Source organism: Musca vetustissima, unplaced genomic scaffold, assembly GCF_032173495.1.
Source record: "Musca vetustissima isolate MV318-11 ecotype Yass unplaced genomic scaffold, APGP_CSIRO_Mvet_v1 utg18376, whole genome shotgun sequence".
Classification (NCBI taxonomy): Eukaryota; Metazoa; Arthropoda; class Insecta; order Diptera; family Muscidae; genus Musca; species Musca vetustissima.
The window spans coordinates 1-26,798 of NW_026878097.1; the positions used below are offsets into that span (position 1 = coordinate 1).

The 26,798-nt window shown below is 34.5% G+C and overlaps 2 protein-coding genes across 2 annotated transcripts in view; one reads left to right on the top strand and one right to left on the bottom strand.

Annotated features, from left to right (window-relative positions):
- Positions 1 to 4,465: 4,465 nt before the first annotated feature.
- Positions 4,466 to 26,798, top strand: part of LOC133322884 (JNK1/MAPK8-associated membrane protein) — a 36,295-nt gene continuing 13,962 nt past the window's right edge. The window contains exons 1-5 of the mRNA XM_061531838.1: positions 4,466 to 4,710; positions 4,772 to 4,984; positions 6,012 to 6,178; positions 6,236 to 6,370; positions 6,489 to 6,654. Coding sequence (XP_061387822.1) covers positions 4,475 to 4,710; positions 4,772 to 4,984; positions 6,012 to 6,178; positions 6,236 to 6,370; positions 6,489 to 6,643 — 906 coding nt within the window. The 5' untranslated portion in view covers positions 4,466 to 4,474 and the 3' untranslated portion in view covers positions 6,644 to 6,654. The remainder of the gene's footprint in view (positions 4,711 to 4,771; positions 4,985 to 6,011; positions 6,179 to 6,235; positions 6,371 to 6,488; positions 6,655 to 26,798) is intronic.
- On the bottom strand, positions 8,626 to 16,987 carry LOC133322885 (E3 ubiquitin-protein ligase HRD1). The gene is made up of 6 exons (XM_061531839.1): positions 16,796 to 16,987; positions 16,515 to 16,571; positions 16,247 to 16,435; positions 11,455 to 12,322; positions 11,159 to 11,394; positions 8,626 to 9,192 (listed from the first exon to the last, which is right to left on the bottom strand). Exons 1-6 carry the CDS (start codon positions 16,919 to 16,921, stop codon positions 8,626 to 8,628), a joined length of 2,043 nt encoding a protein of 680 aa, XP_061387823.1. The 5' UTR covers positions 16,922 to 16,987.

Genomic DNA, 26,798 nt, shown 5'->3' on the forward strand with positions numbered 1-26,798 from the left:
CAACAGTATGCACTATATATTATGGGTGATACAGGTAGCAAAAAAAAAAACACAACACAAGGTGTAAAGTGGCAATAATATAGACCCGACACTTTCCATGTTATAATAAAGCACACTGGTATATATTTCGATATAATTATCCACATAAAATGTCACTTGGGAAATTCAAGAAATTTTCTCACAAACTAAATTACGAACGTCAACATACCTGTGTTTCTTAATGCTTCCGCAATAGTGAATATACCACCGTCACAAATAAATTATTTCTCCGAAATATTTCTTCGAAGATTTCCAATGGATGTCAATACGTGGTGAAACAATCCCTTTACTTTGTATATAACGTTTTCGCCTTCGTTGCATTTGGAAACGCCCCACAGAATTCCATTACCTAGAAAAAGAAAAAAAAACATAATTAATAATATAGAATTATAAAAAGAAAATACAAAAGTAATGATTCACAATAAACCATACATTAAGAAAATAAATAGGCAACATAAACAGAAGTACAAAGAAAAGAAAACAAAAACAATTGCTTTACCTGCACACATTCGTATGAACCAAGGCAAATCAAAACAATACAGAAAACCAGAAAATAGAATAGCAACATCGCCATTTATACTCAGCAGCAACAGCATGGCTTCATACCGAATCCTCATACATGTATGACGGACAGTGATAGGCATTTACATCAATGTCATTTCAAAGGCATTTCAATGAATGGTGTATATATGTGTGTGTGTGGTCAACTGCCGCCACAAGAACCACATTAAACTGAATGTACGTCGATACGGGCATCCCATACAACGAACACACACACATGTACGAAAAAATGCCAGCCATTCATTGTTCAGGTAAAGAAAATGTTTCTGAAAAAAGGAGGAATAGATTCATTAAAGAAATATATAATATATAAATTAAAAAGGAAAAATACTCACCTAGGTAAAAGGCAAATATGTGATCCAAGGTCAAACGGTCATCCGTAATCAGGGATTGCAGCCTCTATACCCGATTTTTTTTAATTGAACAGCTTGGGTTGGAACAAATTATGTGTATTTTTTTTGTTAACACGACGGTATCACGAATGTGGTTACATTTTATACTGCGAACGATTCGAGAGCAAACATAAACGCACATCGCCATTTTCTTCACAGGATTTGGAAATGGCGAAGTTTTGTTGCGTGGTGCTTTAATTAGAATTTTTTAATTTAACTAACCCGTCCGCGACCTCCCGACACTAGCAACCGGCACTTGAGAAATGAAGCGGAAATGCTGTGGTACCAAAAATTGCCGCTACTGTCAGGGTTGCATTAACACCGATTAGTATCGATGGTTATTAATCGGATATGCAACTCTGCGATAATTATAGGGGTCGCTAGGTCGTAGATAGAAAAAAATGATAAACAGCAGGGAAAAAAGAAAAGACCGAAAAGAGGGAAAATTCGGCGTCGTCCCCTGCAGTATAAAAGGACCCCAAAGAAAAAAATGCGCTCTCATTTGAACAGTGGTGCGATACGATAGTTTTTCGGAAAATAAAACAAACTCAAATATTAGTTTTTTAAAAAAGGCCTAAATCTGCCTTAATTGATTTTTATTTATGTTGTGGGCGTTAAAAACAGATTGTAAGTGTAAAGTCATTGTGTAGTGTGTGATTGTGTCGACTTATGTTGTTTTGTGCGTTTTTTATTTGTTTGCAGGGTACCGCCAATTAGCCAAAAATCTGAGGCTTCAACTGACCTCCCCAACAAGTATAAAACGGAGAGGTCAGTTTTTATTTTATCGGCTACAAAAAAACCGCAAACCAGCAACAGCGGCAACCACAGAAACCTCTTTGGCGAAAAATCACTGCCATTGCATCGGCCACACATAATCGCCGCTACAACAGCCACCAAATTGGCCCCAGCCACAATAGGCACGGCAACAACAGCAAGCGCCAAACTACCGGGTTCTGCCTAATCCCGAGGAAGACGTCGGCTGTAGGTGTGCTGAAAAGGAATAAAACGGAAAGGTTACCAATTATTATTATTTTGGATTAATCCAGGTAACGAAGATATTACTTACCAATTCCATATGTAAAACTGGCATCGCCACCATAAGAAAATTGAATAATCACCATAAGAAAATTAAATAATCTGAAAAGAAAGAAAAGAATAGAAATGTTATTTACAAAAAAATTAAAAATTATAAAAAGGCATAACCAAAACTAAAGAAAACTGAAAAATATGAAAATTTTAAAAATCGATTAAAACTAATAATATTACATAACAATACTATTTAAACTCTTAGGTTAAATCTAGGTTAAGTTGTGTTGTCCATAAGTGTTTGTTACTTAATGATTCTAAATATTTGTTTGTAAGAAGCATTAACTAGGTTTTTTTCTTGCGATATAATGATTCTAGGGTTGCCCCAATTTATGTAGTGTTTTTTGTTCATTGTGTGGACGAATTATTATGTCCAATAAAAACCTACTAAGCGAGCTCCTTTAGGCAGGTATAACCATTTTAATACTTGTGAGATAAGAGCCTATATTGGCATTATTTTTATCCGCATAAAAAAGGGTAAAAGTCCTAAAATTTAATGAATCCTAAAATTTATGAATTGTAGTTAATGTTTCATTCTTATCGTGTTTTATCTATTAAGGAAATTATGTCAATAAACTGTTTGTGATTTGTTTGTTAAAAATAATATGATGTTCTGATTGTTTTTGTGAGAGAGGAGAGTTAGGATATTGTAATGAGGTGAGTGTACATGGAATTCGGGGCCCTTGAAATGTTGTTATTTTTAATAGGATCTAAGGGTCAAGGTAGGGTGGGCAAGTGTGGGAGTAAAACCACCAATCTCCTTTGTTTCAGGTGTACCAGGTGTTTGTGTTGTATAGTTTTGTCTTTATTTATGTTAGTCGAAATAAAAATTTAATTGTTCGTCCTCTAGGACTATTGGTGTCTGGGATGGAACCGCCCTGATTATTGGCTCCTGAGCTAGCGGCCACAGATACACCATAGTACCGAAGTAGGTGGCACGTAACAAACTGTTTATGTCTTCTGCCACTCAGTGATTGACATCTACAGAGAATATGTTCAATTGTTTCTAGCTCTTCTTCGTACTCACATAGACGACAGTAATCCTCTCCGCTGGAGTCCCATTTCGAAGTGAGAGATCTAATCCTGCAGTGACCTGTTATGATCCCTACAATTATGTTGATCTCTTTATTATTATGTGCCAACAGCGAAGAATTACATCGGCGAGAGAATTAAGGCCAGATAGATTTTGAGATTCTGTAAGTCTGCTTTTCCACAGGCAGATTTTTATTTGGCAAATTTTTTGTTTTCTCTTTTTTTTCGCTTGCTTTTCCATTAGCAAATTTGCGAATCAAAATGCAAAAGAAAGAAAATAAAGTCAAAAGTGTTTGCATTTTGAAGATTTTTTTTAATATTTTATTTATTTTTTATATATTTTATTATATAAATTGCAAAAATTAAAAATTAAATTTTTAATTTTAAATAATTTTAAAAATTAAATAATTTCGAAGTGAGAGATCTAATCCTGCAGTGACCTGTTATGATCCCTACAATTATGTTGATCTCTTTATTATTATGTGCCAACAGCGAAGAATTACATCGGCGAGAGAATTAAGGCCAGATAGATTTTGAGATTCTGTAAGTCTGCTTTTCCACAGGCAGATTTTTATTTGGCAAATTTTTTGTTTTCTCTTTTTTTTCGCTTGCTTTTCCATTAGCAAATTTGCGAATCAAAATGCAAAAGAAAGAAAATAAAGTCAAAAGTGTTTGCATTTTGAAGATTTTTTTAATATTTTATTTATTTTTTATATATTTTATTATATAAATTGCAAAAATTAAAAATTAAATTTCACTTGCACAAATTAATGCAACAGGTTTGTAAACAAAAGCCGGCTGTGTGTCAGTAAAGCGAATAGGTTCAAAAGGAATGTCAACAAAAATTGTTTTCAACGAACAGAGCAAAGCAAACAGGCAAATTTTTGTTTTTCTTCCTCGCACCCCTCTCGCATACAAACTCAGTATTTGCCAAATAAAAATTTGCCTGTGGAAAAGCAGACTAACCAAGTTCTCTCGACCATCTGACCACCGTACAACAAGCGGATTTTGCCAATGAAATAACCAATGGGTGGTTGCACAGATCCCTCAATCGGAAGATTGGACGATTGTGTCAAATAAATCCTCTTAAAGTAGGTTAACCCGGTAAAAAGTTCTAATGTACAAGGAGTTTTAGTGTGTAAAACTATTTAGATTTGGAACGCATTTTACTGTGATTGGCGTGCTTATATAGCAACAGCTGTTTTCCAATTTTGTATTTTCTCATTGTTCTCATTCTAAACAATTCCAGTTTTTCTTTAATCTCATATTCATCCATCACTCCCCTTTTGTTGTTGTGACCTGAAGGAAATATTTGTATTTTCCTGTAATTTTATCTTGAAGCCAGATACTATGTCTCAAAAGTAATGATGTCAACGACATTGGAACGCTGCCCTGGACAATATTGTGGTCGTGTCGAATTGGAAGATGGCTGGAGTGAATGCGGCCCCTGTCCACGGGGTTATCGTGTAAATGCCAGCTACGCTTGCACCCAATGCGAAGATGAACTGGATTCATATTCATGGTTTTATATGGGTTTTATGGCTATGTTGCCGCTGATGATGCATTGTTTCTTTATTGATTTGGATGCTAAGGATCGGAAGTGAGTAACTAACGTGTTTCTTTTCGTTTATCAAATGCATATTAAATGTGTATTTTTTCAGATTCTCTCGTAAACAATTGATTTTGACATCTTGCGCCATTGTGGAGGTCACCATTTCGGCAATTGTTTCCATACTCTTAATGGAGCCCATGGGTGAATTTCGTCTATTTTCTTGTCCTGTGCGTAAATTTTCCGATTGGTATACTCTATTTTATAATCCAACGCCGAACTATGAGAAAACTCTGCATTGTACCCAGGAGGCTGTATATCCATTGTAAGTAGGTCGAAACAATGATATTTGAACATAGAATTTCTTTCGATTATTTATAAAATCTATAAACTTTGAATTATAACCACACACTTTTAGGACTATTTCGCTCGCCTATAAAGAGTATCCTTGGCTCGTGTATAAAGACTCCAATTGACTTTGTCTTTAAATTAAACATTTGGTCTATAAGGACGCTCCTCTCCTCGTCCAAAAAGACTCTCATTCACTAATTTTTAAATACTTCTTTTCCCTTGTCTTTAAAAGACTTCCTGTCGCTCCCTTACCTTGAGCTAGTCTATAAAAATTTCCTGACTTCTCAGTACGTCTATTACGAATTTATGAACTTCATCTCGTTTATAACAACTCCTTGAGATCAGCTTGACTGGCTCGTCAATAAAGACTCCTTTGACTGGCCTATAAAGACTCTTTCCGGCTAATCTATGAAGAGACCTACTGGCTCGTATATAAATACTCCCTCCGGCTTGTCTATAAATACTCAATCTGGCACGTCTATAACAACTCTCTCAGGCTCATCTAAAAAAACTCCCATTCGCTCGACTATAAAGACTACCTTTCATTCGTCTATAAAGACTGCAATTTGCTCGTCAATAAAGTTTCCCTTCGCTTCGTCTATAAAGACTACCATTCATTCGCCTATAAAGACTTTCGCTCGTCTATAAATACTTCCTTTCGCTCCCTTCCCCTTCAACTAGTCTCTGAATGCTCCCTCACTTCTCTATTCGTCTATAAAGACATTCTGAACTTCAGATCGTGTATAATATCTCCTTGTTTTGTTTTTCTTTATTTAAATTGCTTCTATTTTTACCTCTCTTCCGGAAAGGTTATTTCATACTTCAGTAGTGTTGGCGGTTGATTTGGGATACCATTTGTGTTTTGTTTTTGCTAAATAGTCAGGCTGTATGCCAGTTTGTTGTTTTTATAAAAACAACTATTTATTAGTGGGGATTGTATGGCATTGTTTGCCGAGGGGTATGGCAAGGAAGACTATAGTTTCATACTTTTATTATTTCAGGCAAACTATTGTATTGGTCTTCTATTTCCTGTGTCTCGTGACCATGTTTATTATAAGACCCATAGTTAGTGCTGTCTTGGATGTGAGAGGCAAGGCACCAATATATGCAGCCTTATATTTCTTGCCTTTGATAACTTTTGTTCATGCATTGGCATGCGGTTTGATATGTGAGTACAATCGAAATTAAAACATAAATATTCATTTAATATGATTTTGTTTTTTAGATTATGCCTTTCCTTACATGAGCATTGCTATGTCCATGATCTCAAATGCTATACATTATTCAATGAAATTGGATCAATCTTTTAAAGCATTGGTTAAATCATCATTTATGGAAATCAAGAATTTTGTGATTATTTGTAAGTATGAATGAAACTAAAATTTGCATTATTTCCTAAAAGTGGTTAAATGTTTATGACTATCATTGTTTATAGGTTTTCGAATATAATAATTAATATAATCTCCATTTCATTTAAGGTATCCAATGGTTATTGTTGGCCTATGGTATTATTGCATTGGGTCATCACTATGCTCTATTGTCGCTAGTACCATTCCCCTCAATATTCTATATATTGACTGTGCGTTTTACAGATCCAGCAGAATTTAGAGAAGTAGAGTCTCGTAGCAGTTAAGCAATACAAAGGTAAATTACAATACATAATTCTGATTTCTTGGACAGTCTTGAAAAAAATTAATTTTTGTTCTCAATAAACCAGCATTTGATAAATCAATTTCCACAAAGATATATAGCCTGGATCAAACCATAAAATAATCAATTTTTGTTCTCAATAAAAACGTGATCGTTGACCAAAATTATTACGACGGCATACATTTAAGATGGTACCATAAGATAATCAATATATATATATTTTTTAATGAAGGCGGGTCCTCCTCCAACTAGACAACTTTCTATTAAAATAGAAGGTATAGGACCATACACCATATGTAGACATCGTCTAACAATCTATGAATCCTTTGGATTGCTGTTGTATAAAAACCTGATATTCTTATTAACCTTGTTCACTCATAGATAAACTATTAATACCCTTCATCACACTGTGGTACAGGGTATTATGTCTTTGTGCATATGTTTTTCATTTAGTTCGGTAGATAAAACAGTTAAGTTAAGCGAAAGCTTAACACATCGCGTTTATGTAATTTTTTAAGCCCGTAGGCGTGATTATCTCTTTAAAATGCGTCTTTCTAGTGAGCCGTCCGAAGACGAACTGTCAATCAATATTTCTTTCGACACATATTTAATAGACCATTGGAATCATGCCATCAGTTCGTCTATAAGGTCTCCCTATTTCAATTCCTCTAAAAATACTATCTTTATATCGTCTATAAAGACTACCAGTTTCAGTTTGTTTATAACGACTCCACCTCCTCTATAAATGATCCTTTAATCTCGTCTCCTTTTGCTCGATTACAGAGGCTCCCTTTTGTTAGTTTTTAGAGACTCCTTGTATCATCTTGTTTAAAACGACTCCCTATTTTAGCTCGTCTAAAAAGACAAACTCTTGTTCGTTTACAAAGGCTCCCTAAAGTTATTCAGTAAAGACTTCATTTCGCTTGTCCACAAAGGCTTCCTCCACAACTCGTCCAGAAAGTCTTACTTCAACTCCTCTATAACGACTCTTTTACCCGAGAGTCTCCCTTCAAGCTAGTCAATAACGATTTCCTTTCCCATGAGAAACAATCTCTTCTATAAATCTAAATATACTTACCTACCTTCGATTTTTTCTCACAAAATAGATTCCAATAATAAAAACAGATTTATTATTCCATTTATAATAATTTTGTGTTTTGTTTTTGTTGATTTTGTTTATTTAAATTCTAAATATAATTATAAATTATTTTTAATACATGTACATTAATGTTTGTTTTCGGTTTCTTTTTTTTGTGTAATCATAAATTTAAATTTCCCATTTCTTTGTAGTTCTAAAGTTTTTTGTTTCTTTTTTGTTTGGTTTTAAATTTGCAATTCATAATTTTGTCTTTTGTTGTTTTTTTTATACACAATATATGTTATAGCTACATACATATTTTTTCTTTTATAAATTAAATATATATCGTTATAATAATTTTCTTTATAGTTTTTTTTATTATATATCAATTTAATATTTTATGTATAAAGAAAATTATTTTCACATTTGCTCGCTCGAAAAGAAAATGAAAAACACAGAAAAGAAAAGGAAAATGTGTGTGTCAATGCTTATTACGGGGATCATAGAGGCGTTTAAAAGCACTGAGTACAGTATTTAAAATAAAAAAAAATAAACATAAAATAGTATTAACAAATAGTAGTTACAACTTCTTTTTCTTCGCCTACATTTCGTTTCATGTAAAAAATATGCTCTTAAACTCAATTTCAACAAGGGAATACACAGATAAATGGAGGAGGAGAACATTAGGGGGAGGGTGTTAGCAATCTTAAATAAAGCCAAAAAAAAAAGTGAAAACCACTACATTTTGTTTCTTTTTATTATTCATTAGTGTTTTATAAAAAAAAAACGTTTTTCAGTCCACCTTCAAAATATAAAGAGTTAAGTTTTTTTCCTCTACTATTTTCTTTAGATCATCATATTTATAAAATTGAGCCTTAACGTTCTTCTTATTCCGTTGATGATGTTTTGTTGCGTTCTTCTAAGAATTTTAAACGTCGCTTCCGTAACTCATTTATCTGTTCGGCTGTACTGTCGATTTCCTTTGAGGATGACGGTGAAGTGGATGCTGCTGCTATTGTGGTCTTTGGCCCATCTATATGATCGTCTTCCTCCTCCCCACCCAAATCTTCTATGGTTACTTGATTGTGTTTGGCAACTGGAATTTCTTTACTTTCTTCAGTAGTTTTTATTGGCGTTTTGTTTTGTGCAACTGTTGCCGCAGCTGAAGCGGCGGCTGCTGCAGCAGCTGCTGCTGCCGAAGATGTTGTTGGTAATTCATCGGTTTTACTTTCTGTTAATAGTTTAGCAACTTCGGGTATTGTTGTTGGTTTTGCTACATCATTTGCTTTACTAGTTGTGGGCGTAGTGCCTACTGCTCCTGTTGATACAGATGATGTTCCTGTTGCGGCTGTAGTTGTTGGAGTATTTATTGGGATACTACGGGGAGCTACTATTTGATAGTTTTGCATTAAGACATTTGCTGCATCCAACATTAGTTGTATATTGCGTAAAAGCTGTAAAAACAGGTAGAATAAGAAAAATTAAACAACAATTTAAAAGTCGTCTTCATAGTTAACCTTCTGCTTCTCTATAGGCCGGGACCCTTCTGACCCTACAATCTTATCACTAAAGAGCCTCTGGCCTTTTAGTATCGTCAACATAACATGGCCCTTCAGTTTCTTTATATAAAGATTCTATAAATATTTCGTCATTTCGTCTAGAAATACTCTTTTGCCCTTAAAAACTTCGTTTGAAAATATCTTAACCTAGCACAAAAAACGCGGTATAAACAGAAAAAATTAAGTGTTTTGGAAACTCCCATCTCTGTTATGAACATATGGTAAGTTTTCTTCCGATCTGGCAACTTCTTCATATAGAAACAGGTTTTCAAAAAAGACGCATCCGCAATTCTTTACAATGTTAGCTCGCAAAACTAATTTTCCTATTAAAAATTGCGGATGCATCTTTTTTGAACACCTGTTTATATACGAAAGAGTTGCCAGATCGAAACAAAATTGTGTTCATAACAGAGATGGATGTTTCCAAAACACTTAACTTTTTTCTGTTTATACTGTGCTCTTTGTGCTAGGCTAAGAACTTTCCGAACTGCCCTCATATGTACTCATTGAACAATCTGTTCGTTTCTAAAGACTCCCACCAGGTCGTCTCCTTCCAGCTTGTATGGAAAGACTACTTTCAACTCATCTGTAAAGATTACTACTTTCTGTAAAGAGCCCATTCAGTTCACTCAAAAATACTGAGTGTTTTTTTCGACCTTTTTTGTTGATATTCCAGTAATGAGATTCTTTGAGCTTGAGGTCTTTTTTAAATGAGTTTATTTATTCATCGGGAAATATTTATTCTATCGGGAAATATTTGAATAACTAAACTCATTTTTGCAAGCTGAATATTCCAAATTCCCTTTCGCTCGTCTATAAAGACTCCCTTTCGCTCGTCTATAAAGACTCCCTTTTTTAAATGACTCCCTTTCGCTCGTCTATAAATACTTTTTCGCTCGAAATATATAAATAACTCCCTTTCGCTCGTCTATAAAGACTCCCTTTCGCTCGTCTATAAAGACTCCCTTTCGCTCGTCTATAAAGACTCCCTTTCGCTCGTCTATAAAGACTCCCTTTCGCTCGTCTATAAAGACTCCCTTTCGCTCGTCTATAAAGACTCCCTTTCGCTCGTCTATAAAGACTCCCTTTCGCTCGTCTATAAAGACTCCCTTTCGCTCGTCTATAAAGACTCACTTTCGCTCGTCTATAAAGACTCACTTTCGCTCGTCTATAAAGACTCCCTTTCGCTCGTCTATAAAGACTCCCTTTCGCTCGTCCATAAAGACTCCCTTTGGCTCGTCCATAAAGACTCCCTTTCGATCGTCCATAAAGACTCCCTTTGGCTCGTCCATAAAGACTCCCTTTCGATCGTCCATAAAGACTCCCTTTCGATCGTCTATAAAGACTCCCTTTCGCTCGTCTATAAAGACTCCCTTTCGCTCGTCTATAAAGACTCCCTTTCGCTCGTCTATAAAGACTCCCTTTCGCTCGTCTATAAAGACTCCCTTTCGCTCGTCTATAAAGACTCCCTTTCGCTCGTCTATAAAGACTCCCTTTCGCTCGTCTATAAAGACTCCCTTTCGCTCGTCTATAAAGACTCCCTTTCGCTCGTCTATAAAGATTCCCTATCGCTCGTCTATAAAGATTCCCTATCGCTCGTCTATAAAGATTCCCTATCGCTCGTCTATAAAGACTCCCTTTCGCTCGTCTATAAAGACTCCCTTTCGCTCGTCTATAAATACTGCCTTTCGCCCCTCTATAAAGACTGCCTTTCGCTCGTCTATAAATACTGCCTTTCGCCCCTCTATAAAGACTGCCTTTCGCCCGTCTATCACTCGCCCGTCCTTCGCTCGTTTTTAAAGACTCTCTTCATCCAGTATTCTATTTCTTGTTAGAAAGTGGTTTATTTTCGTCGACTTACCTTTATACGTTCTTCAACGTTTTTCCTTTCATTTCCTTCCATAGCTTTGAGCTCTTCATCAGTGAATGTGGTTAGATCTGGGGGCATTGGTGGTGGTGGTACAGCATATGGAGCCACAAATGGAAATGGTGGTGGCATCATAAATGGTGGAGGCATCATGGGTAGACCAGCAAAGTTTGGTAAACCATTTGCACCAGAGCCAGCCAAGTTGGGTAGTGTGGGCGGTGTTAAGCCAGCTGAGGAAAAAAATCAGAAAGAATTAATCGAAGAAGCAAAGAAAACAAATAAAAACCTACCATTTGCCACCAATTGTTCGAAAGGATTTGGTGTAACCGTAGGTGGAATAGCTGTTCCATTTTCCGTCGCATTCGCTCCATTAACAATAGCTGCAGCGGCGGCGGCACCTGGTAATATCGGTGAAGCAATTGGAGCAGCCACTGCAGCACCTGGAGCCGCTGCAGCTGGTGCAGCATTTCCATTAGCCGCAGCCGCATTTTCTTCCTGTCGTGGCAATGCGGTCGAATTCGTAGCCGGTGCACGTAATATATTCAAACGGCATGTGGGACAAGTTTGTTGACGTTGGAACCATGATCGCAAACATGTTGTATGGAATATATGACCACATGGTAATTTCTTTGAATGATTCACCATATCTTCACGACAAATAATACAAATGTTATCCGATAATCTCAGCTCTTCGGGTGTGGCATCTGGATACAAGGTATTCATATTACGTATAGCACGACGAGACATAATGACATCACTCAGTGCCTTTTTAAAGTTGCGTATAGTGAAGAACATTGGTCGGAATACAAACATCGGTAGGGCATAGAATTTCGCCATAATCACCACAAACAACACATACAAGATGACTTTAATGAAACCAATAAACAGCTCCGTGTACAGTAGGAATACAGCCTTATTTTCCCACGGAGTATCGGTACGCATTTCAGCGGCGTGTAAAACATATTTTATAGCTGTACTTGCTACAACAGTTAGTAAGATTGCATATTCAAAACCGAAGACAAGTTGTACACTGGGACCGCGTGCCAATGCTGAATTGTAGGCATGCATAAGGAGCATATAATCTAATGTACCCAATACCATCAATAAACTGGCCACACGTATATGGAATAGCCAACCTAGAACAGGAGAACGTTCCATCTGTAAAGTAGAAGAAAATTATATTGTGAATCAGAATGATTAGAAATTGAAATTTAGATGATTAGAATGATTAGAAATTGAAATATATGCCGTGTTCCTATTTTCTTAATGGAACAATTTACTTTTTCAAAATCAACTAGGAACCCTCAGCTTATAGTTCCAAAACTAACATCCATTTTAGAGCGATCGTTTTATGTTCGAGTAGCTAGGAAATTTAATACGTTACCACTTCATTTAAGAAGCTTTCATCTCTCACCTAGTGCTTACCGACATAGACTTTATACCTTTTTACGAACTAATAATTCATGGTAAAAGTTTTTTTAAAATTCCTTTGTGATTGTGTAATTGTGATTCTGCCTTGTGCTTTTAATTGAGTAGACCCCATCCTATATAATTGAGTAGACCCCATCCTATATAATTGAGTAGACCCCATCCTATATAATTACATTTTGTAAGATATCCTCTGTTTATTTATACCATAATTAATAATACTCCCTGTATCATTTATTTGAGTAGACCCAATCCTGTTTAATTATATTTATGTTTATATTTTTTCTATCTTTTAATTAATATTGTAAAATGAATTTTATTATTACAGATACTTGAGTTGATCCCATCCTTCTTGTGATAACAGTTGTATAAATTATTGTTAATTAATTTTATTGTAATGATAAGTGCCTCAATTTTTGTATTTTTTTTAATACTGTTTTAATAACCACGATAACATTATAGAGTAACTTTTTTATTATTTTTTATATATTAAGCTATTTCCGCTCGATCTTCGAGTAGAATCTTAGTTGCAGTCAAAATTTTTGTTTGGGTTTCTGTGAATAATCACTACTTTTACTAGTATTGCTTGTCAAGTTAGTGAAATGTACATGTATTATTCTTGGCCCGCAATTGTTATCGTGATTGTTAAGATTTTCTTGTTTTATTTTATAGTCGAGGATTTTCGCGTTATTGTTTATTATAAGTGTAATTATGAGATTTGTAGACTGGTAATTTCTTAAATGTGGTCTGCGGACTTTGAAATTATTGTGAATAAATAAAAATTAAAATTAAAAAAAAGAAAATGCAAACTAATTGAAAAGGGTATAAATTAATGTTTTTGAGTGGACGAACCATTCCTGTTTCAGACTCGTCGATATAAACTAACTTCCTTTTGTTTATACGAAATCCCTTCCCTTGGTCTATAAAGACTCTCTTCCGTATGTTTTTTTTTCTTCTAAACAAGTGCTACGAAGACGTTCGTCATTTTTTATTCGAATCTGGATGGAATATCACACATAACCAAACTAAAGTTATTGAGAACAAAAACTGATTGTTTTATCGGGTCATCGTTATATAATCGAATCAACATTTCAGAACACACTAAAGCGTCGATTTTAAGAACTTTGAAGTACTTAGTCACTTCTCAGCACCTGTTATTACTGTTCACAGACAAGATCGGTTTTTTGAAGCTGCGACTATTGTGGCTTTCCCTTAGAGAGAAGTTGACGAACATTCTATTATTTTATCTTGGTAATCTGCTGTAGATTGATTGGTAATTCAATATCTGTCGCGAAAGAAGCAAATTTGATATCCGCTCCATTCCTGACCTCAGCAATCACAATTATTACCTTTTCCGCATGGTGTATCCACAATGAAGATAATGTTAAGTGGATGGGTTTGATCGGACAATTAAGGAGGGAAAGTATATAATGTTGATCATTACCACATGTCTAATTGATGTTCCGCAATTGTTTGATTCATCTAAGTTCCGGATTAGTTTTCAAATTAAGAAATGGTGCTAGTTCCATTTGCTGTAACCACAGATCTTATGACGTTTCCACGACAACGATGTCTACGATACGAAACGACCCGAGTATAACTACGCCAACGTCTGAGTATTCGCGGATCCCACTGGCTCCGCATAGGTTACAACTGATCGACATATTGCTTTAAAAGAGGTCGTCGAGGTCTCCTTCTTAGAGCTTCTGGTGCTGCCGACCATCTACTTAAAAATCGTGTTCCTATTCCTTAGTTTATGGCAGATAAACTAAAGTATTGTGTGCTGTCTAATGTGTTCCCGAGATTTTTGGCATGGTTAGTGATAAGAATTTTCGTTTTCGCAGTCTATGTGGTAAACAGTGTAATCGGAAATGTGGTGGCTAACATGCCTGGGCGATGAATTGTGTGGCTCTCTTTCCGAATCACCCATGAAAATGTTGCTACGAAGCAGGCGTAAGGGAAGGTGAAAAATTTGGAGTTGTTAGTGTTCGGAATTTTCATTTTCGCAATCTATGAGGTGTGATAAAAAATGTCGAGGCGGTGTGTCGAGTTATGTTTTAAATCTTTCACATATCTCTATGACGTTTAAAAGCTGTGGAATATCGGAAAAGTAGAGGATAAACAGTTTTTGAAATATCACCTCACCCTGGGGAATATATGCATGTATCGGGAAGACTGCCGTTGTTGTTGTAGCAGTTTATATGAATGTTGTTTTCCTATTTGATTCAGTCAGGCTCTGTCTCCAAATTAAGAAATGAAGACATTCCGCATCTGGTAATCAATCCATGCCCAATACGAATTGAGACGACTGCACCACCCTGAACGTATTTGGGCCAAAACTACTCTGGCTTGTCTGAGAAACTGATGTTCTACAGCTGCGATGGGGCGTGAGCACCGAGGACGATATTCATTCTGTATTAGTTCTGCGCTGCGGCAACTGCATCAGTATGAATGCTATTCAGACCTACTTGATAGGCAACTTGATCTAGAGGATATCTTTTATAACGTTGGACCTACCTCTCTCTCTAAATCATGTACATCCTTTCTGACACGCCTGGCTGGGAAAGTTTATCCACCTTATGATGGTTAGGATGATTGTCCCTGAAGCACCCGAGCAGGTACTGCATCTGCATAATGTGGCCGACGATTTCGTGGCGGATACTTTCATATTCCCCGTGTGAAAGAAGGCTTTTACATATGTCCTCAACAAAAGAATCCGACGCCATCATTGTATCTATGTATGCATATGTAAAGATGCATATGTAATACCGGAAAGGTAGACGTTAAACAGTACATATATCTCTGGGGAACTCTCGACTATACTCTACGGGGTTTGGACTCCTTATTCCGGAACTCCACGTACGAATGGAGTCCACACACACATAGTTGGAAGATTACCGTAGTTCGGCTAGTTGATATCGAGTGCGGATGGTCTGATTCTATAGACCTCTCTCCATAATAAATATTTTTTCGGACGTACATGAATATATACATGGCTCGAGAAGACTGCTGTTGTTCGGCTAGTAGCTATCGATTGCGGATGGTCCCTTACCTCACTCTCCTCCTCTCTGCATAATCAAGATCATTCCAGACGAACCTATAGGTGCCTGCAACTTATGTTTACATTCGGAAGAATTTTCGTATACCCTATTTGAAGTGCTTAGGGCTACATTATGGAATGATTGAATATTTCACCAATAGCTTGCACTTATGCAGCCTCATAGCATCTCTGGGATAGCACTCGAACTTTTTTAGGTTATCAATAAGATTTTCTTGCTTCGTATTCTAAAGGCGACCCCATATTCTCCTATGTTACATCTTTCGAACAACATGTGAACTTTTTAAATTTGTAAATTGCTGTGAGATTACGGCACCAGGTGTTGTTGATTAAAAATTATTATTGTTTTTCTTATTGTTGTTGTGTAAATCCAAAAAGTACACATCATATGCTAAATGAAAATACACATCAACCTGGCTATTTCTACTGTTTTTTTTATCAATTTGTCGTAGTTCAAAGTTGCAAACAAGACAACAACTACAACAAACAAAAAATAAATCTCAACTGATAACAAAACACCTTTAACAAAACAAGTGGCCTAATACCTGTAAAAAATCATATTGTTCCAATTTCTTTTTCTCCAATCAAATACTTACAAAATCTACACGTTCTTCGGCCAGCCAATGGAATGATTTAAGAAACAATAACACCGTAAATAGGGCCACAAATCTTGGATTGAAATCATCACGAAAAACGGTAAAGGCCAAACATGTTTCCGTCAGGGCATACCAGAAACGTTCCAATAAATGTTCAAATTCTGCTGCACGCAAGGTGCCCAAGAAGATCTGTGAAAGGCAATAGGGAATAAAATTAAATTGTTTTAGTGAGAAATTACTACCTAAGCAACTACCAATTAACACTTACCTTTCGCAACAATTTACCAAACATAAAGACAATGGCAAAGAATTGAATGTAAATCACCTGAAAATACAAAATAACAACAACAAAAACAACATCATCATCATCCGACAAAAACAATCTTTTTAAGAAGCAATGAGGTCATATCACACACATTCTAGCCGTACACATATAAATATATATATAGAGCACGACAAAAGTAGTGAGACACCCTCCTCGACCGGCCCCAACCCACCCAAGCACCACCTGCCAGCCTGTCCCGTCATTATTTTCTCGAATCTACTTACCGCCATCGATGCATTTGATTTGGTGATGTACACCACCGCTGGATAGAATTGCTTCTTCTGATACCAGGCATTGCCAATGACGGCACTGGTCAGTGCCATGCACACGGCCGAGAGCAGTAACTGCATGATGGTACTGTTGTTTATACGCACAGCCCAATGGCTGATCGACACCAAAAATATGTTAATCTTGCTTTGTTCGTAGCTCCGCTTTCGCCCTAGACCATTTAAAATACATAAATATTCGTAAAGGTCTTCACGGCAACGACGACGACGTTGCAAAACATTTGCAGCCACAGGAAGTTGGCACCACGGCAATCAAGTTGTGGAGATGTGAAGAAGGAGAAAAAAACACAAATATTTTTAATTTTTTATCAATCCGAAGAAGCAGGAAAAAGTTCGTCAAATGTTTTTTTCTTTCTTTCTTGATTTTTTGCTTTGCTATATTTTAGTTGTTTTTTTCTTAAATTTTATTGCAGATTAGTTATTAATTGTTTTTGTTTTTATAGGCGCGTTCCAATTTGCTTTTCGTTTGCAATATTTACTAATTCGCAATTAGAATTAACAATTTACGGCTGAATAAAATGAGAAAAATATATAAAATTTACTTATTTTTCTAAGATGTACGTGTCCACAGATAATTTATCTATGACGTTCCGTCAAATTCTTTACAGGGTTGCCAAGTGGCCCTGTTTGTGTGTAAATAAAGGTATGATAAACAAAAATAGCAGTTAATTGAAGGGGGACTTTTGAAGATAGGTTGCTATAGTTTGTTTTTATGCCATGATACAATAGGAAAGAAATGGTAAAGTAATCATATGATTACAGGTGCGCGTTTTATGTTTGTTTGCTCTTAGTCTGCTTTTCCACAGGCAGATTTTTATTTGGCATATTTTTTGTTTTCTCTTTTGAAATTTTCGCTTGCTTTTCCATTAGCAAATTTTTCTTTGCCAAATTTGCGAATCAAAATACAAAAGAAAGAAAATAAAAGTCAAAAGTGTTTGCATTTTAAAGATTTTTTTTAATATTTTATTTATTTTTTATATATTTTATTATATAAATTGCAAAAATTAAAAATTAAATTTCACTTGCACAAATTAAAGCAACAGGTTTGTAAACAAAAGCCGGCTGTGTGTCAGTAAAGCGAATAGGTTCAAAAGGAAATGTCAACAAAATTGTTTTCAACGAACAGAGCAAAGTAGAATTTGCGTGTACGGCAAATTCTGAACAGGCAAATTTTTGTTTTTCTTCCTCGCACCCCTCTCGCCTACAAACTCAGTATTTGCCAAATAAAAATTTGCCTGTGGAAAACCAGACAAACTCATTTTTGGATCAGCTGTTTTATGACCAAACACAAAAATTATTCAAAACATTTTTTTTAATTTGAAAAGTTCAATTTAAAATTATGTTGTATAAAAATTACATTAAATTAAAAACTAATTCTTTATTTTTTTAGGCAAGTTGCAGAAAGAGGGCAATGTATTGATGCAGGAAGCTTAAATGTTCCCGGGGAACATACCAAACCATTTTTTCTTTTATTGTTCATTTTATTTTTAATATTTAATGCAATACAAACAATTGTGTTCGTCCTTTGTTTGTTGTTTATTTTGGCGCAAATAAATTGTTTTCTTGAATCAGCTGTTAATTTGTTGAATCTTACTAAATTTTATCTTCTTACTTTTCTCAGTATTATCGCAAAAGTGAGTAAAAACGGCTTATACTCTGAACTAGAACTTACTGAGTCAATGTTACTGGAAAAGTAACCAGACACACCTATTATATGGGGCTACCCTGAAACTTGGTTAACTCTTATAGCACGTTTACATTGAACCAAATTTTTTAACGCAGCAGATTTAAATTATCAATTCCATTGCAGACATGTCAAATAAATCTCAATAAAATTAGTCTCAAAGTAGGTTAATCCGGTTAACAAATTTTGGTAGTAATAGTACGCTTACATTTAACCGGATTTCGTTAACCCAGTGGGTTTCAATTGTTAATTCCTTTGTATATATGTCAAATAAATCATCATAAAGTAAGTAAAAATTCTAAAGTATATGCCGTTTAAGATTTGATATATATTGATAATAGAAAATTATAGCCTATTCGGTTAAAAACCCTGTCCAAAATCGCTAATGTACCGTTATATGAGGTCAACCCTAGAATTTAGGTCAATATTAACAATTTTTAGTACGAAGATGTGATATACAATACGAACACAAAACACAAAATTTCAGCCAATTCGTGTTACAAATAACGAATATTGAAGATTTTGTATACCAAACATCTAAATAGGTATTCTCATACTTTTGACAAAATTCATATTTCAAAATTTAAATGAGATTTTGTATACTAAACATCTTAATAGGTATTCTCATACTTTTGACAAAATTCATAATTCAAAATTTAAATGAAAAAAACCTTCCTTCGAAATGTACGGAAAGGTTGTGTTTATGAGGATTTATTTGGACAAATTTCCAATGGAATTGATCATTTATTTCCACTGGATTTACCAAAATCCAATACAATATAAATACATTATTAGAATATAGTCTCGCCTTAAATCCTGATAAAGTTTAACCCGAAACGTAATATAAATGCATTATAAGTCCCTTTCAAGTATGCGTTCTGAATTGTTTATCTGCTATCATGGTATAATAATAGAATGTAACAGCAAGTGTTGTTGTACAAAAAACGATACAACAACCACATGGAAATTTGTTGTTGTAAGTTCTACTAGTGTCAACTCATTTGACAGGAAAATGTAAACAGACAAACAAATTATCATCAAATTATTTTTATTTTGAAAATGAAATATTTTCGTATCTTCAAAATAAAAATTGACAAACATGAATGAAAATCTTTCAAAGTTATATTTCTATAGCTTCCACATCTTTCCTATAATTGAGCCATTGCCACATATATGTGTAACACATATGAAAATGCTGGGAATAGCGAGTTATTCCTTGAAGAAAGATTTGCTTCCTGAAATTTTCCCAGCAGCAGATTGAGTAAATTGAATACGGGAGCATATTTAATAAAGAACAATTTGAAATTGTATGCGTTTCCAATTTTCTGTTGGGTGATTTTTAAAAACATAATTTGTCAAATTCATATTGACACTAGTATTACGTTCGAATCAAATCAGCTGGGATTTGCTGTTACCTTTTATAATTGCACCATGATCTGCTATTTAGGTGGAAACCCCACAAAAACATGGTATTTTGTTAACAATACTAAGGGTAAAACATGATTCAAACATACCTACAACGGCAAAAAACAAAATATGGCAACATTATCGTTGAGCCTCTATAAACTTCATTCCGCCTTTACGCCGTTGCAAATATTCTTAGCTCGACTTCATTTTCTGAGAGAGCACGGCAAAAGTTAATTTTTTGGGGATATACTAGAAAATAATTTTAATAATAAATAAATTAATAATACTGCATAAAAGTTATTTTCAAAGGTATAGAAAAAATCTATTCAATTAATTATATAAATAACGAAAAGGATGTGTTGGAAAGTTTGTAAGGTGTGAAGAAAATTTAACTTTGCAAAAAAGAAAGAAAAAAAATGAAGTGACATGAAATGAAAGAAAAATTTGCAAGGGACACCGGAAAAAGTACGTCGGGAAAATAAATCGGGAGCCTCTGGTTGGTGGTGGTGCCACCACAGAGTAAAATCGATAAAATTCAAAAAGTTGGTGTTATGACCAACAGCACACAGCTTATTGTGAAATTAATAACAAAATTTAAAAGTAGTGCAAAAAAAGGTTGCTAAAAAATAATATTTTTTAAAGAATTATTAAATTTTTCCTTGTTGGTGTGTGAAAACATATAAGTACATGAAGAAAATTGAAAAATTGCAATGACAAAGGAAAAAAAGTGAATGAAGTAAGCAGTGCAAAAAATCAGAAAAAAAGAAAAGAGAAAAGGAAGAAAAGCAAGCTGCTGCTATTGCGAAAGGTGTTTGTTTTTTGGAAGTGGGAGACGACCCCTACAAAATATATTTTTTTCCATAACGAAATATTCGATTGTGTGGCTGGTAGCCATTTTGTTGAAAATCCGGTGTAATAAATTAAACAAAACAAGCGAATTTCGGGAAATTATGCATTTTTGTGCAACTCATAGATAAGTTCAATAGAATAAAATTAACAAAAAAAAAACGATTTGTGCAAATGTAAATAAGAAGGAATACAATAGAAACGGCAACACACAGAGAAGGCGAGAAAAAAACCACAAAAATCTGAGAGTCGGTGAGAGAGAATGGTTACCAGACATTTGTTCACTGAGAGAGTGAGAGCAATGAAAATTCTTATTGGGCGGATGCAAAAAAACAAAAAGAATGCCATGCACAATAAAATAGGGAATTGACGAAAAGAGAAATTGCATTAAATCAAAGAAACAAAAGAAAAAGCCGAGAGTAAAAAAATAAAACGAGAAACAACAAGAAAAAATTGCAATTCGTTCGTTCCTTCGTTGGATGGATTGTGAGTAGTGAGTGCTTAGAAAGGTGTACAAAAATTTTTGTTGGTTAATAATTTTTTTGGAAAAAAAGTTAAACAAATTACAAAGTAGTGGAAAACAATAACAAAAAATAACGAATATAAACAAAACGAAGCAATAAGAAAAGGAAATTTTAAAACCAAATGAATTAATTTCTATGGCAAAAATTTGTAAAGACGACGACGACGGCCAAACGACCGACAGTGGTATATTATTATATACGTTGTATGTGGAGTGAGTGCGTGTGTGTTTGTTCTAAAAAATCGATAGTAATCGTTGCGTTGTTGTTGTTGTTTTATTTTGATGTGTTTCATTTCGGTTTATTTTTTCTGCAGCTGTGTATGAGAGAGCGACTTTTGCTGCCAGTCTCTGTGGTTGATTGTGTGTTTTCTTTTTTTATTAAAACAATTTCGTTTTATTTGCCGATATTCTTCTTCGTGTCATGACATTCGCCAAAAAGAAAGAAACGAAATAAATAATGTGAAACAAATAATTAAATTATTATTAAAAAATGATGATGAAAATAAAAGCAAACAAAATTATGGTGTCATAATTACAAACGGTGCAAAAAAATGTCAAATGTCTCTCTTCACTGACGTTTAACGGCAAAACACAATTGTAACGTTGATCGTTTAGAGGCATCAACGATGTCATTTCTTTATTTCTTTTTTATATTTTGAAGGGGATTTCCATGAAGCAGCCGTATATAAATGATCAAATATTTATATATATTATTACATATTTATTTTTATATAAAAATATATATACAACACATTTACGCACACATAAATATGTATGTAAATTTGCATATCAAATGGGTTATGTGGGGATTATTTGTTGTGTCGCTGTGTCTAGTTTGAAGTTTCTTTCTAATTGTATCTCGAAGTTTTTTTTTTGATTCGTTAAGGAAAAACAATAACAACAATAATATATTAACTATTGCTAGTGCAAATAAAAACAATATTTTATTTTCTTTATAAAAAAGAAACAAAAAATTGTTTATTTTATTTGCTGCAAAAAAATAAAAGAAAATCAATCAGCTGATTGCCTGCCTGCCATTTACCTTTGTGTCTATGTTTGCACACACACTTTTTACATACATATTAAATTGTCTGGTTTTATATATTTTTGTTGCTGTGTCCACACACAGCTGCTAAATTTTCATAAATCACAAAAGATTTCAATTATATTTTATTTTTAATTTTCCTGATAAGGGTTTTTTCCTCAGTTGTTGGTTGCTGCGGCGGTTCGTTGGACTTTTGCCGGCATCATCAAAAATAGAATTAGGTTTGAGAGTTTTTTTTTTTTTAATTTTTTTCTTATTATTTTAAGTCTAATTGATAGAAATATTCTTTATTTAGATATGATGTGAAGTTGCATTATACCGGTTAGTCAATATTGAAAAAGTATGTTCTGGAAATAAAATATTCTATTTTAATCCAAAAATAAAACAACAACAATTGTTTTGATGATCCAAGTCAAGTACCTATAAGTTGATAAGAAAAAATAAAATCTAGAAATCGGCTGAGCATTGTAACTTTGATGAGGATTTTTATACAGCCTTAAGAATAATTATCAATTATCCGCACTCGTACCCACAGGTTGCCCCCTTTACTCTAAATGAAAGCTCCCCTATTGTGGCTCCAGGTGATAAATGAGATCAAAAACATGAGTCAAAAAACAGGGTGCTGTTCCCGTACTTCAAGAATTTACTAATTTTTAATATTTTTTAAGATATCATAAAGGATTGTTATCGTAGTAACAAATTGTACATTCATGCAGGTTCTGGAACAGACAAATTGTCTGAGGCTCAATAAAAAACAGTCGTGTGACGAATATTATCAGCATATACAGTTATTTTCCAGAATATATATTATGTTTACATATATCTGACTATTTCTTACTAGAACTGATAGAAATTTCTAAATTTTTTTGAGAAGAAAATTTTGAAATTTTATATGGATTTGTGTAAAGCATGCGTAATTTCCAAGTTGATTAATGGAAATAGCTATTTTGTCAAAAACCTAATGGATTTGGGTAGGTTTGGAAAATAATCCATGACGATCAATTGGAAGCAGTTGAGGAATTGATTGCTAAAATTTCTATAAGATTAAAAAATTGACTTCTGGAGTTCTGCATTTTTTTTTAAATTGAAATGAGTTTTTGTTGTGTAGCTGATATTGGTATATCTACATAAGAGAATGTCATAAATATTCGTACGTATGACTACCAATAACGTTAGGAATTATACAATCGGATTACGAAGGAAATTCGATTTTTTGGGACTACCTGCCTTAAAGGATTTGAATGCTTTGCTTAGACTCCTTATGTACCAGGATAATTGTGAAAACTGCATGACATACCCTATATCCCTTTTTTCTATGAAAAAGTCTTTCCATGAGGAAAGCTTTTTGTTATCCAAAAAGATAATGGGCGTTTTTTTAATTTAATTTCAGAACTCTAAGAATTGTGAGAACTATATGCCAAACCCTTTACCACCTTTTTCTATGAAGAATCTTCCTATGAGGAAAGCTTTTTGTCATACAAAAAGATAATGGGCGTTCTTTCTATAGGAAAAAAATACGAAGATTTAATTTCAGGACTATAGGAATTATTTTTATACCTTTCACCACAACGGTGGCACAGGGTATTATGTCTTTGTACATATGTAAGGAAGTGAGATAGTTCCATGGTTCGATTTATGCATGTCCGTCAGTCTATCCGTCTGTCCATCTTAAATTGTAAACAAAGTACATGTCGTATTAATGATCCGAATTGGATACAATTTGGCACAGTCATTTATTTTGTCAAAGGACACACCTTATTGACATTAGGAAATTCGGCTCAAAATTAGATATAGCTCTCATATATAGTTTCTTCCGATTTTAAGTAAGTGGTGCACCAAAGACCCGATGTTAGGCAAATTGGCACAACATTTTGCACAACGTACTGAAGTTAGTATAAAATAGCGTGGGTTGATTTTTGAAATCGGTTCAGATTTGGATATAGCTTCCATATATGTATATTTTCGTACGATTGTAAGTAAAGAGTGCTCCAAAGCCTAATAATATGGCCGATTGGCACACAAATTTGCAAAACGTAATGATGTTAGTATAGGCTAACGTGTGTCAAGTTTTGTTGGAATCGGTTCAGATTTGGATATAACTTCTATATATATTTTCGTCCGATTTTATGTAAATACACCAAACTCCCCATGTTGTCATGTCATTTTATTTGATTCTTTTGCTTCTGTACTGTGGATACCTTTAGACACATGTTTCATATATTCCTTTATAGGCATAGCCAACCGTACGCGCTGTAGAACTTTATTCGATTATTGGCTACTCTTCAGAAGGAATTCCTTTCTTGGTCAACTTATTTCGGGCAATAGCAGATTGTTCTTCGATATGCTTTCAAGTTCAGTGTCTCTTTGGACATGGAACTTTTGGTTTGCAGAGTCGGTTGCGGAGTTTTAAAAGTCTCTTTTGAGAATCCACTCTTTACTCCATTGCCCTAACTTATCGGCATCTATTGACGGATTTAAGGCATTTTTCTTGTGCCCAATTTGACGGCATCTGTTGAATGCGCAAATGGTAAATGATAGTTTAATAGCAATTGCATGAAAGTCGCCTTCCTCGTCCGTCATCAGGAGATGACGGAAGCGGTGTCAATTGATCTAAGTTGCGGATATTATATCAGTGTCTTTTTTGTCTTGGAACTTTGGGGTTCCAGAGTCGGCAGCAGAGTCTCCAAAGTATTTGTCGATCATACACTCTTGACTCCTTTGCCATCCGTCGGTACTCACCTCAGAAGCGCTACCTCAGAAGCACTACCTTGCCGGTACTTTTCACCTTATAAAAGTCGGAATCCTTTTGCATTAGACCTGACGGCTTCTATTGAATAGAAAGTATACTTTGATAACTGTTCCTTATGACAGCTGGAATAATTTCCTGAATAATGCGGAAGTCAATATTCGCTTCATAAGTCCTTGGCACGATTGCTTATTTTATTTGCAGATACCTACTATTCGGAATCCGTGAATGCGGCCAATATCATTCAAATGTGCTTGCCACAGACAAATATAATTCTAATTGTACTAGGTCAGTGAGGTACTGGATTATATCCACGATGTTCATCAAACCTTGCGAATACATATTTAATTTTTTACAATGAGATATAGCCACATAGGTTTGAGAGAATAGCCCATCTAGCTGTATAATTTTTAATGATTTTATTGAATTGTATACCCCAAGCAGAGCAATACTTTGATAAATAAAATATGTCCAGATATTTTATCATACACCTCTTCTAATATTTGTTCACGTAGCACTTTCCATGTATCCTTCGCATGCTCTAAATTCTCTTTTTTTCTGAAGAGAAAAAAATATGCTTCCATTTTTTGTTTAATTTGTTTAATACCATTTTCCCATTTAATTGTTTAAACTCACATCTGCCAGAGGCATGCACATTTGTGCCATGTTGGACAGTGAGTTTTTTCCTAGTTGCTTGCACTCCCTCCATCCGATTTTCATGAGAAACCTATTCATTTGGAGATTTGTTATAAATAATTTGTGTGTGACACGTGACCACATAGCCCAGTGACGGGCTTATCAACAATTCTTTACATATTTATAGATTTTGTTGTGTTCATTTAAAGAAATATAATATTGTGCATAATTTTTGTTTTTTTATGCGATTTCTCTTTGCGTGTCATTTACACAGAGAGACACACACACTCCCAACATACCAACTTACACATTCACTTTGCAAAGGGTCAAAAGCCTGTTTGCTAGCAAGAACAACACGACCACCAAACAGTGCCCCCATCATCATCACTATTAGTAGTAGTTACAGCAGCACCACCACCACCAACTAGACCGACCTCCCTCAACTCAAGTGGGATAGTGGCAAAAAATAGAAAATAATGACATCACAGAATGAATTATAACACAATAGCACAGTACAATATATCAAAAAATTAAACAAATAATAGAGAGTATAAAAAAACAATAATAGAGAAAAAAGGAATTTAGAAACAAACATATTTTATAATTAATGAGGAGATATGCGGAATGGATGAAGGAAGTTTTAAGTTATTTGCTCCCGAAGAAAAAGAAGGAATTCGATATTTATCATAGTTTTAATTTTTGTGGACAAATGTGTGTCAATTGCTTTATTTGTATAGACCATTAGATGTTCACAATACCACCATTCTCTGAATTGAATGTGAACAGATGGTATTACCATTTGGTTTCTGCATTTCTAGTATGGCCAGGATACAGTCCAATTGAATACGTGGAATATCCCTAATGGCGACATTTTACTAAAAATTACAATTTCTAAGGTAGACAAAAGATTGCTCATGAGCTTCCCCGACGTGGGCGGAATGGATTGTTATATAGCAATCGATTCTACATACAGGTCTTTCATATCCATCCGATATTATGCTGTAGTCTTGCCTTCAAATGGAATGTGGGTGAAAGAGCACATTCAGTTTCTTA

Bases quoted from the DNA above. Each gene is read 5' to 3' on its own strand.
- LOC133322885 (XM_061531839.1), bottom strand. From the start codon at position 16,921: ATGCAGTTACTGCTCTCGGCCGTGTGCATGGCACTGACCAGTGCCGTC. The intron at 16,572-16,795 runs GTAAGTAGATTC...TTGTATTTTCAG, and splicing joins AATCAAATGCATCGATGGCG to GTGATTTACATTCAATTCTT. The intron at 9,193-11,158 runs GTAAGTCGACGA...CTGTTTTTACAG, and splicing joins ACGTTGAAGAACGTATAAAG to CTTTTACGCAATATACAACT.